Source organism: Cetorhinus maximus, chromosome 11 (assembly GCF_964194155.1).
Source record: "Cetorhinus maximus chromosome 11, sCetMax3.hap1.1, whole genome shotgun sequence".
NCBI lineage: Eukaryota > Metazoa > Chordata > Chondrichthyes > Lamniformes > Cetorhinidae > Cetorhinus > Cetorhinus maximus.
The window spans coordinates 107,087,937-107,102,045 of NC_135889.1; the positions used below are offsets into that span (position 1 = coordinate 107,087,937).

At 42.0% G+C, this 14,109-nt stretch overlaps 1 protein-coding gene across 3 annotated transcripts in view; it reads left to right on the forward strand.

Moving 5' to 3' along the window:
• rif1 (replication timing regulatory factor 1) overlaps window positions 1-14,109 on the forward strand; it is a 90,317-nt gene that overhangs the window by 13,302 nt on the left and 62,906 nt on the right. For 2 of the 3 annotated variants that reach the window (XM_078552558.1, XM_078552559.1), the window contains exons 2-5: window positions 2,264-2,392; window positions 3,087-3,165; window positions 4,906-5,002; window positions 11,494-11,624. In XM_078552558.1, the coding sequence (XP_078408684.1) occupies window positions 2,280-2,392; window positions 3,087-3,165; window positions 4,906-5,002; window positions 11,494-11,624 (420 nt within the window). In that variant the 5' untranslated portion in view covers window positions 2,264-2,279. Of the gene's footprint in view, window positions 1-2,263; window positions 2,393-3,086; window positions 3,166-4,905; window positions 5,003-7,386; window positions 7,525-11,493; window positions 11,625-14,109 lie in introns of those variants that run through there. The other variant, XM_078552560.1, reaches the window with a different exon arrangement.

Here is a 14,109-nt window from a genome sequence, read left to right on the forward strand (position 1 = left end):
CATATTAACTCAGATTATCTCTTGCAGCCATGACAATTGAGTACAACACTATAGGAATACCATCGCCTCTAAGCTTCCCTCCAAGTCACAATCTATCCAGAATTGGACATATGCTGCCATTCCATCGTTGCTGTGTCACTAACTTAAAATCCCTTACTTGGCACCTATTTGGAGGAACACCACCATAAGGACTGTAGTGGTTTAAAGAGAAGGCCTACCAGAATACCTCGTTATATTTGAAAGCTATATGAAAGGACAGTCAGACCATCAAATTAACTGGGAATTCACAGCAGAGAAGGAACCTGAATGTACCACTCTGCTTGTGCTGGCTCTTTAGTGGAGCAAATCCCTCTGCCATGTTCTTCTTAAGTAATTTATCTTCCTCTTCTTTACTGGTTTGTCTGCAGATGCTTGTAGCTTCTACAGCTGCTTGTAGCCACTCCAGCCAAATCTGCCACCATGATCGCCTGTCTTGTGCTATTTTCTCACATCCACTGTAGCTCGTCTGCAACCACTCAGTGGTGTCCGTCATCCAACTACGTCCAGGTTAACCCCTCTTTTTTTGTTGCCCTCTAGAAAAGATCTCTAGTTTTTCGCTCCAATCAAATGGCTGGATATCACTTTTTAGAGTTCTTTTTGCTCTTGCAATCTTCATTTTCTTCTGATCTGGATATGAATTTTTTTGGACCCATCTTACCATGCAGATTTCAATGGTCTCTAATAAAGATTTGTGGAAGAAAATAATATCTGGGTTTCTGAGGCTTGCAGGAAAGTGGATAGAGAGTAGCATTTAATAGTTTTTGCCTTGTTATAGGCTTATCCTTTTAAATGATCCAATAGTATTCCATATGAAATGACAATTTTTAAAATCTTGTCTTACACCTTTCCGGATGTAAACCTTTACAGGATACTTTAGAAAACTTGTTCTTTTTAAACCTGCAATGGTCTCTGCTCAACTATTCTGCCCACGAACTACTTGCTGGAAATAATTTTTACTAACGCACCAACCACCATTACCCCCCGCCCACTTCCCATTGTCACTGACTCCTAAACTGGAGGAAATTTTCTTTTCCTGTTTACTAAAGTTCTTTGTAACTTCATAACCATGAGATCATAAGAAATAGGAGCTCGAGTAGGCCATTCGGCCCTTCGAGTCTGCCCCACCATTCAGTGGGATCATGGCTGATCTATTTCAACACCATTTTCCTGCACTATCCTTGTATCCCTTGATGTTTTTAATGTGTAGACATCTATTGATCTCAGTCTTGAACATACTCAATGACTGAGCCTCAACAACCCTCTGGGGCAGAGAATTCCAAAGATTCACCACCCCCTGAGTGAAGAAATTCCCCCTCATCTCAGTCCGAAGTGGTCTGGTTTGCTTATTTTGAGACTGTGCCCCCTGGTTCTAGACCACGCCCCCCCCCAAAAAAAACCATAGGAAACATCCTTCCTGTATCTACCCTGTCGAGCCCTGTAAGAATATTTTACCTACAAAAGAGGTCACCTCTCATTCTCCTAAACTCCAGAGAATAAAGGCCCAAATTAGGCAACTAATAAACTTCTCTTGGCTACCTTTGTTACAGTTGAAATAGCCCCAAGTATCTCCTCATAACCATATTTTATCATCGTGAGTATCCGAATCTAAGCTGTAAGCTTCTCTGGCCTTTCTACAATGGAAGGGAACAGTATTCTAACAGTATTTTCATCATTGTCTTGTGCTCATCTATTGTAAACTTCTTTGCTCTTGCACTATATAAAACCAAAATGTTGTTGGTCTTTTCGTTGCTACTTATACTCCCACTTTTATAGAATTATGTATTTGCGTATGACTTGGGTTCCCTGCTAACTGCTAAATCTAGGATCTTAATATGTAAAATGAGATGTGGAATTTGAATGGGTAGAATCTGAGCTTGTATATTTAACAATAGGTAAAGCTAGGAAGCACTCAGCTATTGGGTTGACTTTTAGCTTTGCAATTTCCTCACATTCACTCTGTCTTCATGATTGAATGTCTATTTCCTCACTGCAGAATTCTGTTATGCTCATGTTTGTGTTAGTGAGCAATATGAGTTTTAACTTAAAAACATACTTTGATTTGTTACTTGTACATGAAGTGTAGAAATTTAAATTGTTATAAGCATAAATTTATCAGGATTTATTGCAATATTTTCGGTTTAGAGCTTGGAACTTGGAAACGGCAATGGGAATGGTGAGGGAGAGATAGATAAACCAATAACCTCTTTTTCCTCTACTCCTGCAGAATTGCTAGCACAAAAATGATGGCTGCTGCTCACCCAGTAGTTTCTGGTTTGATGCCACTGTTGGAAACCTTGGAAGACTCATCTATTTCATCCACTGAGCAAGTGGATGCCTATCTTACCATTTCCAGGTCAGTACACAAAGTACTTCACCAGTATGAACTGGTTGGCCCACTGCTGCGTTTGTCAGTTCATTGAGAAAAGATGTCGTACAATGCTTCTGTGCAGTTAGTTTCTTGTGTTGACATCAGTCTGTTTCTAAAGATTAAAGGATTTAATGGCACTCAACAAAGTTAAGAATGCCACATTAATTGTGTCATTACAAAAATAGCTGCATGTTAATATATGCATGCAATTGTCTAATCAATGACAATTTCTCTGAAATTGAGTATTTCACTGAATTGTTTCTGCAGTGACAATTGAATTACATTGGAAGAAACGTATTTGAAATAAATTTTTACCCATCTGCTCCCAGAATGATATTTTGCTGCCTGTTTTTTTTGAAAGAGAAACATATTGTTGCCTCTTGGTCCAGAGTGTGCTTCCAGCCTGAAGTGATCACATACTTGTCTTCCTGCTTGAGTCCAAGATTTATAAAGTAAATGAGCTTGGGGGCTGGTGGCTGAATGACTGCAATTTACAGCTAGTAAAAGAGTGATCCTTAATGGTAATCTCGTTTAAACCACAAAGATGGTGCTAGATTTGCAAATATCACATGGGTGCTGGTCTGACTTGTGTAAGTGAAGATTTCCATTTCAAATCTTAAACCATTCTTATCATTGTTCACTAATTGAGTAAACTGGTTGAATTTATCCTGTATTTTAGCCGTCTGAGTGGAGAAGATGGAAAAGAATTTGCTGCTGCAGTTGGCAAACAGTTTACTCGCCTCTGTGAAGCATTTAAAGTAAGTTTAATTTTGATGTGTTTTCTGAGGTGACATGCTACGATCAGAGTAATATTAGTTTCTCATTATTTGCCTTTCATGGTAGAATTGCTGAAATTGTGTTTTGATAAAATGTATATTAAATTTTTATTTGGAGAGAATACCTCTTGCTACCTTGTTAAGGTCATGGTTTGTAGCCAGTGCCTTAAAGCACAACTGCAAGATGCCTGTTTCCAGTCAGTTAATTCGTGATTAGCCTCACTCTCCTGAGTGGAGGTGCCAGATGTCTTCCTCGTGGAAGGGAACTTTGTGGGGAGAAGTGTCACTGGGCCACTTTAATTGCTAGATTAGGTGGCTAGATGGAAAAGCAGCTTAGCTGGGACACCAGAACAATTTGTTTCCCTCTCACCAACATAGAAATATAAAGTTAAAAGCAAAATACTGCAGATGCTCGAAATCTGAAATAAAAACAGAAAATGCTAGAAAAACTCAGTGGGTCTGACAACATCTGTGGAGCGAGAAACAAAAGTTAACGTTTCCTGAGTATGTATGGCTCTGAAGAAGGGTCATGCAGACTCAAAACGTTAACACTGTTTCTCTCCTCACATAACTGTAAGAAGTTGCAACTGTTTATAAATTCTTTAAAAAATATATAAAAATGAGTATGCATTGCCCCTTTTAAGTCTGGTAGTAGGTTCTGGAGGGACCTGGGTGAGTATGTGGGAGCAAAACTGATTGAGGAGTATAGTTTTGTATCTTTGAGTGCCTTAATAGCATGTAATTGTCTTTCCGATGCTTTATGCCCCCATATGCCATTGAGTATTACAATTTTGAATGGATCTTAACAAATAGTTCATAGAGTATATACAGGAGCAACAATCAAGCATCTGCAATATTTGTGCTGTCTTGTATGCTGATTAGTGAAAATATTCTGTTCCTGAATCAGTATATTTTAAAACTATTTCAGGGTGACATATTTTCAAATTTGCAGTATACTGGAGTTAATCATATTTTTGCATTGGGACCCTAATTTTTGAATAACTTAATGAGAAGGATCACAGAAATTCAAATTGGATGTAATGTAATGCCTGTTTTACCACTGTGATGTCTGGCTGTTCATTATTTGTACATTACACCTGTTCTCTCAAGTCAGCTTGATAAGTATTTTTACCTTAGAATAGTTTTACAACTAATATGGAGTAATACAAAAAATTGTAAAACTTGTAAAAAGTAGCAGATGTTCTCATTGGGATGTTATTGAAGGAGCGATGCAACTTTTTACAAATAACATTTTTGAAATGTTTTCATAAGTTTCTCCCCCTCTTCTCTCCTCACCCCAGTTTTTTTGATCTATCAGCTGACTTTATTAACAATTAATTACAATTTGATGTCAACTACAAAGTTTAAAAAATGAAAGTTACTGCACCTTCATTCAAAAATAGAATCGGAGAATTTTGAGGGGGAGAGTCTTATATATTTGTCCCTTGTCCTCTGAATCTCTCTAGCTTTATCATAGTGCTGTATAACCCTGAATAGAAAATAGCTGTTTCTTGTTATATGCCCCTACTCTCTCTCCTTCCATCTCCCCCAAACTTGCAGGAGACCCTTACGGATTATATCAATACAATCTACAGTTCTGCATGTGTATAAGAATATTTTTTTAGCCCTTTCACCAATTACATATACCTTGCAACTAAAAGCTTTCTGGTTTCTCATGAAATTTTCCTCATTTTTACCAAATGCCTTTTTCTTCCAATCAAGACTCATCTTTCAAGTTCGGATTCAGAACTTTGTAACGCAGCACTACAGGCCTTGGGATTCTGTGTTTTTCACAGTAATATTAGTGCTGGATTGTCAGGTACAGTTCAATAGATATTGTCTTCATGCATTTTATTTAAGTAATTATAAAACTTTTGCAATATATTTTTATGTACTGAATGTGCAAGTAATATTCCCCTTTTTGCTGTATAGAAAACTTCTGATAAGCTGCCTCTGCTGTGCCCTTCCCTTCTACAAGCCAACCTGGCTAAATTTCCTCTAATGCTTGTCCTGCTCAAGACCTGAACACACACTCTCCTTTCCCTAGTTTCTCTCCAATCTCCCCTCATGCCCTTTCTGAGCTCAACTTGTCAATGAGTCCCACCTCTTGCTACATCAACCCTAACTGCATTAAACTACGGAACACCCAACACACATCCCCTCTCCCCTCCCTGGTCCCATGTTAGCCAGCATTGATTGTTAATGGTCCTCTACAGGTATTGTCCTTCTTTCTTTTAAACCTGCTGTTGTCACCCCTCTCAAAGAACCCAACCCTTGACGCCAGTGTCCTTGCAAACTACAGTCCCGTCTCCAATCTGCCTTTTCCTCATCCAAGCCCTCGAATGTGTTGTCGCCTGCCAAATCGGTGCCTACCTTTCCTGGAACTCCATGTTTGAACTCATGCAGTCAAGTTTCTACCCCTGCTACAGAACCGAAATGGCTCTTATCAAAGTTACAAATGTCATCCTATGTGAGTGTGACAAAGATAAACTTTCCATTCTCATCCGTCTTGTCTTGCCTGTAACCTTTGACATGGTTAAGCACGCCACCCTCCTCCAATGCCTCTTCACTGTTGTACAGTGGGTGGGGGTACACTCAGCTGGTTACATTCTTACCTATCTAATTGTAGCCAAAGTATCACCTGCAATGGCTTCTCTTCCTGCTCCTACACTGTTACCTTTGATGTTCCCCCCAAGGATCTATTGCTGGACCCCTCCCATTTCTTATTTCCACCTCAGCAACATCATTTGAAAGCATAGTATTAGTTTCCCCATGTCTGCTGACGACACCCGGCTCTACCTCACCACCACCTCTGTCGATTCTTACACTGTTGATAAATTATCAGACTGCTTATCTGACAAACGGTACTGGATGGGCAGAAATTTCTTTCAATTCAATCTTCCCAATATTTAAGCCATTATTTTCAGTCTCCGCTTCAAACTTTGTTTCCTAACTACCAATTTCATCCTTCTCGCTGGCAACTGTCTAAGATTAAACCAGTCAGATTAAACCTTGGCGTCATACTCGACCCTGAGATGAACTTCCAAACTAGTTTTCGGCCTTTGCTAAACACCATCTATTTCCACTTGCATAATGTCACCTGACTTTGCTCCTGTCTCAAGTCACCTGCTGCTGCAACCCACATTCATGCTTTTGTTGACTATTCCAATGCACTCCTAGCTAGTCTCCCAAATTTTAACCTCCAAAACTCTGGTGCCAACTTCTTAGCTCGCACCAAGTACCGTTCACCTATCACGCCTGTGCTTGCTGACCTATGTTGCCTCCAGGTCAAACAATGTCTTGACTTTAAAATTCTTATCCCTGTTGCAAAATCCATCCATGACCAAATCCCTTCATGACCTTGCCCCTCCCTATCTCTATGATTTCTGAGCCCTACAACCCTCAGAAACTGTGCTGCTCTAATTCTGACCTCTTGTGCATCCCCAATTTTAATTGCTCCACTTTTGGCCGTGCTTCAGTTGCCTAAGTCTTAAGCACTGGAATACTTTCTCTACACTTCTCTGCCTTGTCTACCTTACTGCTCCTTAAAACTTTAACTCTTTGACCCAGCTTTTGGTCATTGACCAAATATCTCCTTATGTGGCTCAGTGTCATACTTTGTTTTATAATACTCCTGTGAATTCTAATACTAAGATGAAAAGGAGCACTTTAAGTGGTGGCGAGGAGAGGCATTAATTTAACAAATCATTAGAAAGTAAGTAATTAGCTAATTGAAGAGCAGCGGGAAGGAGTGAGAGCTAAGCAGGGCATAAAAAGCAGCCGACTGGAGCGGAGCGCAGGAGTTCAGAACGTGACACCAGGAATAAAAAGTGACATCGGCACAGGGGAAGGAGCTGATTGGTGAGTAGCTGGTGAGTATTTGTACTTTATAGGCTCCAGTTTATAAAATATAGTTTGTAAAGTTAAGGCAGGACAGCTCAGACAGGTGGAATGCGCATCCTGTGACAAGGGAAGTCGTGGATACTTCCCATGGCCGAGGGAATCACTAGCTGCAGAAACTTGAGCTCTAGGTTTTGGAACTTGAGTGACGGCATCCGCCAGGCTGATAACTATGTGGATAGCACCTTTAGGGAGGTGGTCACACCGCAGGTTAAGAAAGTGCAGGCAGAGAGGGAATGGGTGACTGCCGGACAGTCTGGGAGAACCAGGTAGGTAGTGTATGAGTCCCCTCTGTCCATCTCGCTCACTAACTGGTTTTCTGTTTTGGATACTGGTGAGAGTGATGATTCCTCACGGGAGTGCAGCCAGAGCCAAGTCTGTGGCACCACAGGTGGATCAGCTGCACAGGAGGGGAGAAAGAAAAGTGGAAGAGCAATAGTGGTAAGGGAATTCCATAGTTAAGGAGACAGATGTTTCTACGGTTGTAGATGTGACCCCAGGATGCTATGTTGCGTCCCTGCTGCCAGGGTCAAGGATGTCAGTGAGTGGTTGCAGGACATACTTATGGGGGATGGTGAACAGCCGGAGGTCATGGTCCATATCGGTACTGACATAGGTAGAAAGAGGGGTGGAGTGTTGAAGGCAGATTTTAAAAAGTTGGGAAACAGATTAAAAAGTAGAGCTTCAAAGGCAATAATCTCAGGATTACTCTGTGCCAGTGAGTACAGGAATGGGAGGATAAAGTAAATGAATGCATAGTTGTAGAGATGGTGCAGGAGAGAAGGTTTTTAGTTTTCTGAAGCAGTGGGGCCAGTTCTGGGGCAGTTGGGACCTGTACAAAAAGGATGGGTTACACCTTGGCAGGACCAGGGCCATTATCATCATGGGGATTTGCTAGTGCTGTTAGGGAGGGTATAATCTAGCTCGGCAGGGGGGTGAGAACTAAAGAGAGAATTCAGATAGGAGAGAAACAAAACTGGTAATGGTAGATAGAAAAGTAGTACGTGAAATTGGAAGGCACTGGAACCAAAGACCAGCAGCAAGCAGGGTTAAAATACAGAAAAATGTTAAAGGCAAGATAAAAGGCAGTCTACCTAAATGCATGCAACATTTGCAATAAGCTAGATGAAGTGACAGCACAAATAGAAGTAGAAGGGTATGATCTAATTGCCATTATGGAGATGTGGCTCCAGGGTGACCAAGGCTGGGAACTGAATACTCAAGAGTATTTGACATTTAGGAAGGATAGGCAAAAAGGAGAAGGAGATTGGGTAGTGCTTTTAAAGGATAAGATCAGTACATTATTGAGAGAGGATCTTAGATGGGAAGATTAAGATGTAGAAGCAGCAAGGGTCAGCAAACATTGGGTAGGAATTATTTATAGACCACCAAACAGTTGTGGTAATGTAGGGCACGGGTTAAATCAGGAAATTAGAGTTGCATTCAACAAGGGTAATACAGAAATCAGGGGGGACTCTAATCTACATGTAGACTGGGCAAACCTAATTAGCAGTAATGCTGTGGAGGGCGAATTCTTGGAATGCATACTGGCTTGTTTTCTAGAAGTGTATGTTGAAGAACCAACTTGAAGAGCTTCCTATTTTGGATCTGGTATTGTGCAATGTGAAAGGGCTAATTAATCTTAGCCTCTCGGGAATATTGACGATACAATGATATAATTTTACATTGTTTGAAAATGATATTGTTCAATTTGAGACTAGGATCTTAAATCTAAGCAAAGGAAACTATGAAGGTATGAGGAGCAAGTTGGCTGTGGTGGATTGGGAAACTACATTAAAAGGTATAACAGTTGACAGGCAATTGCTAGCATTTGAAGAATTAATATGTGGTTTACAACAAATATGCATGCCTTTGAGGCGCAAAAACTCAATAGCAAAAGTTACTGAACCATGGCTAACGAGAGAAGTTAAAGATGGTATTAGTTCAAAGAAAGAGGCTTATAAAGTTTCCAAACAAATGAGTAAGCCTGAGGATTGGGAACATTTTAGAGTTCAGCAAAGGAGCTCCAAGAAACTGATGAAGAAAGGGAAGATACAATATGAAAATAAACTGGCCAGATACACATAGTCAGACTGTAAATTGGTATGTTAAAAGGAAAAGATTAGCAAAGGCAAAGATGGGCTCATTACAGGCAGACAGGAGAATTTATAATAGGGAATAAGGAAATGGCAGAGAAACTAAACAAATACTTTGTCTATCTGTCTATCTTGGAGAAAGATACAAAAAGAACTCCCATAAATAGTAGTGAGCCAAGGCACCACAAAGAATGAGGAACTAAAATAAATTAGTATTAGTAAGAAAAGTATTACTGAAGAAATTAATGGGACTGAAAGTTGGTAAACCTCCCAGCCAGACTGTTAGAGGTTGCTGTAGAGATATTGGATGCATTGGTGGTCATCTTCCAAAATTCTATACTTCTGGAATGTTTCCAGCAGATTGGAAGGTAGCAAATGTAAGCCCGCTATTTCAAAAAGGAGGGAGCGAGAAAACGAGTAACTACAAAACTGTTAGCTTGACATCAGTAGTAGAAAAAAATGCTAGAATCTGTTGTAAAGAATGTGATAACTGAACACTTAGAAAGTAATGGTAGGAATGGGCAGTCAACATGGATTTACGAAGGGGAAATCATGTCTGACAAACATGTTTTTGTTTGAGGATGTAACAAGCAGAATAGATGAGGGAGGACCAGTGGATGTGGTGTATTTGGATTCCCAGAAGGCTTTCAATAAGGTCCCACTCAAGAGGTTAGTAAGCAAAAGTAGAGCACATGGGATTGGGAGTAATGTACTAGCATGGATTAAGAACAGAGTAGGAATAAACAAGTCCTTCTGAGTTGCAGGTTGTGATTGCTGGACTACTGCAAGGATCAGTGCCTGGGCCTCAACTATTCGTAATCTATCAATGATTTGGATGTGGGGACCAAATGTAATATTTCCAGGTTTGCTGATGAGATAAAACTAGGTGGGAATGTGAGCTGAGGAGGGTGCAGAGAACCTTCAAGGGGATTTAGACAGGCTTAAGTGAGTGGGCAAGAACATGGCAGATGAAATATAATGTGGAAAAATGTGAACTTATCCAGTTGGTAGGAAGAACAGAAGTGCAGAGTATTTCTTAAATGGTGAGAGATTGGGAAGTGTTGATGTCCAAAGGGTAACCTGAGTGCCGTTGTTCATGAGTCACTGAAAGCTAACATGCAGGTGTAGCAAGCAATTAGGAAGGCAAATCTACAAGATGCACTGTAGGAATTCACCAAGGCTCCTTTGGCAGCACCTTCCAAACCCACAACCACTACCATCCAGAAGGACAAGGGCAGCAGATACATGGGAACACCACCACTTAGAAGTTCCCCTCCAAGTCACTCACCATCCTGACTTGGAAATGTATCGCCGTTTCTTCACTGGGTCAAAATCCTGGAACTCCCTTCCTACATCACATGAACTGCAATGGTTCAAGAAGGCCTCTCACCACCACCTCCTCAAGGACAACTAGGGATGGGCAATAAATGCGGGCCCAGCCAGTGAAGCCCGCATCCTGTCAATGAATAATTTTTTAAAAATGGTATATTGGCCTTTATGCAAGACAATTTGAGTACAGGAGTAAATATGTCTTGTTGCAATTGTAGAGAGCCTTGGTGAGTCAGCATCTGGAGTATTATGTACAATCTTGGTCGCCTTACCTAAGGAAGGATATACTTGCCATAAAATGAGTGCAACAAAGGTTCACTAGATTGATCCCTGGGATGGTGTGATTGTCCTAAGTGGAGATATTGAGGAGACTGTGCCTGTATTCTCTGGAGTTTAGAAGAATGAGAGGTGATCTCATTGAAACATAAAATTCTTACAGGGCTCGACAGAATAGATGCAGGAAGGATGTTCCCCCTGGTTGCAGGGGTCTGGAACCAGGTTGGGGTCAGTCTCAGAACAAGGGGTAGGCCATCTAGGACTGAGATGAGGTGGAATTTCTTCACTCGGAGCGTGGTGAATCTTTGGAATTCTCTACCCTGGAGGCCTGTGTAGTAGGTTCAAGGCAGAGATAGATAGAATTCTAGATATTAAAGACATCAAGGGATATGGGGATAGTGTGGGAAATGGCCATGATCTAGTTGAATGGCAGAGCAGGCTTGAGGGGCTGAATGGCCTACTCCCCCTATTTCCTACGTTTCTGTGAATTGTCATGAGTGTTTTTACATTAAAGACACTATATAAATATAAGTTGTAAGCTTGTCAAAGTGTTTAACTGCCTTTATTCAAACCCTGCTGTAAAATTCTCAGTTCCCTGGTGTAGATGGTATTCTTGCAATATGGCAGTACATAATACTATAATTAGCTTTTAGGGTTGACCTCCCATATAACTATGAATGATTTGTCTTTCCTTCTGTTTTCCCTGCAGAACCTGAAGCCAGACAGTTGATTATGACACTCTGTGATATTGCAGTCAAATCAACTGATAAGAACACGTGTACAAGAGCACTTTGGGTTATATCGAAACAGAGTTTTTGTGCAGAAGTAGTTGCGAAGGAGGTGAGCTTTCCTGCAAATATTGCTGTGTTTATAACTATTCTGTTCTGGATATTAAATGGAATTAATTTTCCCTGACACAAATTGAACATTTTGTTCAATTTTAGTTTAGTGCTATTTTAGTGGCAGCTGCTGCTGATTACCGCATACTGCACCCTCCCAGCTGATGAACCAGTACTCCTCCATGTTGAACACCAACTGGAAGAAGCACTGTGGGTGGCAAAGGCACTGTATACACTCTGAGTGGGGGTCTTCAGTGTCCATCACCGAAAGTGGCTCAGTAGTACCACTATTGGCTGAGCCCTAAAGGACATAGCTGCTAGCTTCAGACTGCGGCAGCTGGTGAGGGAACCAACAAAAAGGACAAACCTACTTGCTATCGTCCTCAGCAATCTATTTGTACCAGATGCATCTATCCGTGACAGTATTGGTAGGAGTGACCATTGCACAGTCCTTGTGACTATGTACTCCTGCCTTCACAATGTGGATACCCTCCACCGTTTTGTATGGCGCTACACCGTGCTAAGTAAAAACAGATCTACCAACTCAACTGGGCACCCATGAGACGCTGTGGGCCATTAGCAGCAGCAGAATTGTACTCGAACACAATCTGTAATCTCATGGCCCACCATATCATCACTCTACCATCACCATCAACCTGGGCAATCTACACTGGCTCAATGAAAAGTACAGGAGGGCATGCCAGGAGCAGCACCTGGCAACCCTAAAAGTGAGGTGCCAGCCCGGTGAAGCTACAACAGGACTAGCATGCCAAATAGTGGGAAGCAGCATGCAATCCCACAACCAACGGCTCAGATCTGAGGTCTGCAGTCCTGCCACATCCAGTTCTGCCTCGTCCAGTCATGAATGGTGTGGTGGACAGTTAAACAAATAGCTGGAGGAGGAGGCTTTAAAAATACTCCCATCCTCAATGATGGGGAGCCCAGCATGTCAGTGCAAAAGACAAGGCTGAAACTTTTGCTACAATCTTCAGCCAAAAGTGCCGAGTCGCTGATCCATCTTGGCCTCCTCCAGAGGTCCCCAGCGTCACAGATACCTGTCTTCAGCCAATACGATTCACGCCAAGTGATATCAAGAAACAGCTGAAGCACTGGATACTGCAAAGGTTATGCGCCCTGACAGCATTCCGCAGTCGTGCTGAAGACTTGTGCTCCAGAACTTTCCGTGCCCCTAGCCAAGCTGTTCCAGCACAGCGACAGCACTGGAATCTATCCGGCAACATGGAAAATTGCCCGGGTTATGTGCAATTACAGCCCCATCAGTCTACTCTCGATCATTAGCAAAGTGATGGAAGGGGTCATCAACAGTGCTATCAAGCAGCACTTGCTCAGCAATAACCTGCTCACTGAAGCTCAGTTTGGATTCCGTCAGGGCCACTTGACTCCTGACCTCATTGCAGCCTTAGTCCAGACACGGACAAAGGAGCTGACCTCCGAGGTGAGAGTGACCACCCTTGACATCAAGGCATTTGACTGTGTGTGGCATCAGGGAGCTCTAGCAAAACTGAAATGGTTGGAATCTGGTGGAAAACTCTCCACTGGTTGAATTCATACCTAGCAAAAAAGGAAGATAGTTGTGGTTGTTGGAGGTCAGTCATCTCAGTCCCAGGACATTGCTGCAGAAGGGCACTGTACTAAGCACAAAATTTTCAGCTGCTCCATCATAAGGTCAGAAGTGGGGATGATCACTGATGATTGCACAATGTTCACAACTCTTCAGATACTGAAGCAGTCCATGTCTATATGCAGTAAAACCTGGCCAACATCCAGGCTTGGCTGACAAGTGGCAAGTAACATTCACACCACACAAGTGCCAGGCAATGGCCATCTCCAACAAGAGAATCTAACCATCTCTGCTTGACATTCAATGGCATTATCATCAATGAATTCTCCACTATCAACTTCCTGAGGAATATCATTGGCCAGAACTGAATTGGACCAGCTGTATAAACAATGTGGCTACAAGCGCAGGTCAGAGGCTGGGAATTCTGCGGCAAGTAACTCACCTCCCAACTCTCCAAAAGCTGTCCACCATTTACAAGGCACGAGTCAGGAGTGTGATTGAATGCTCTCCACTTGCCTGGATGAGTGCAGTTCCAACAGCACTCACGAAGCTTGACATCATCTAGGACAAAGCAGCCCGCTTGATTGGCACTCCGTTTACCAATTTAAGCATTCACTCCTTCCACTGTAATATTAGTGTTGTACCATCTACAAATGCACATCAGCAACTCACCAAGGCTCCTTCAACAGCACCTTCCAAACCCATGCCACTACCAGCTAGAAAGACAGCAGCAGTAGATGCATGGGAACGCCACCAGCTTTAGGTTCCCTTTTGAGCTACCTGTGTTCTTGACTTGGAACTGTATCACCGTTCCTGAGAGACTTGCATTGTCAGAGGGTCCTGCCTTTTTGGATGAGATGGTAAGCCAAGGCCCCATCTGCTTGTGGAAAAAGATGTTAAAAAA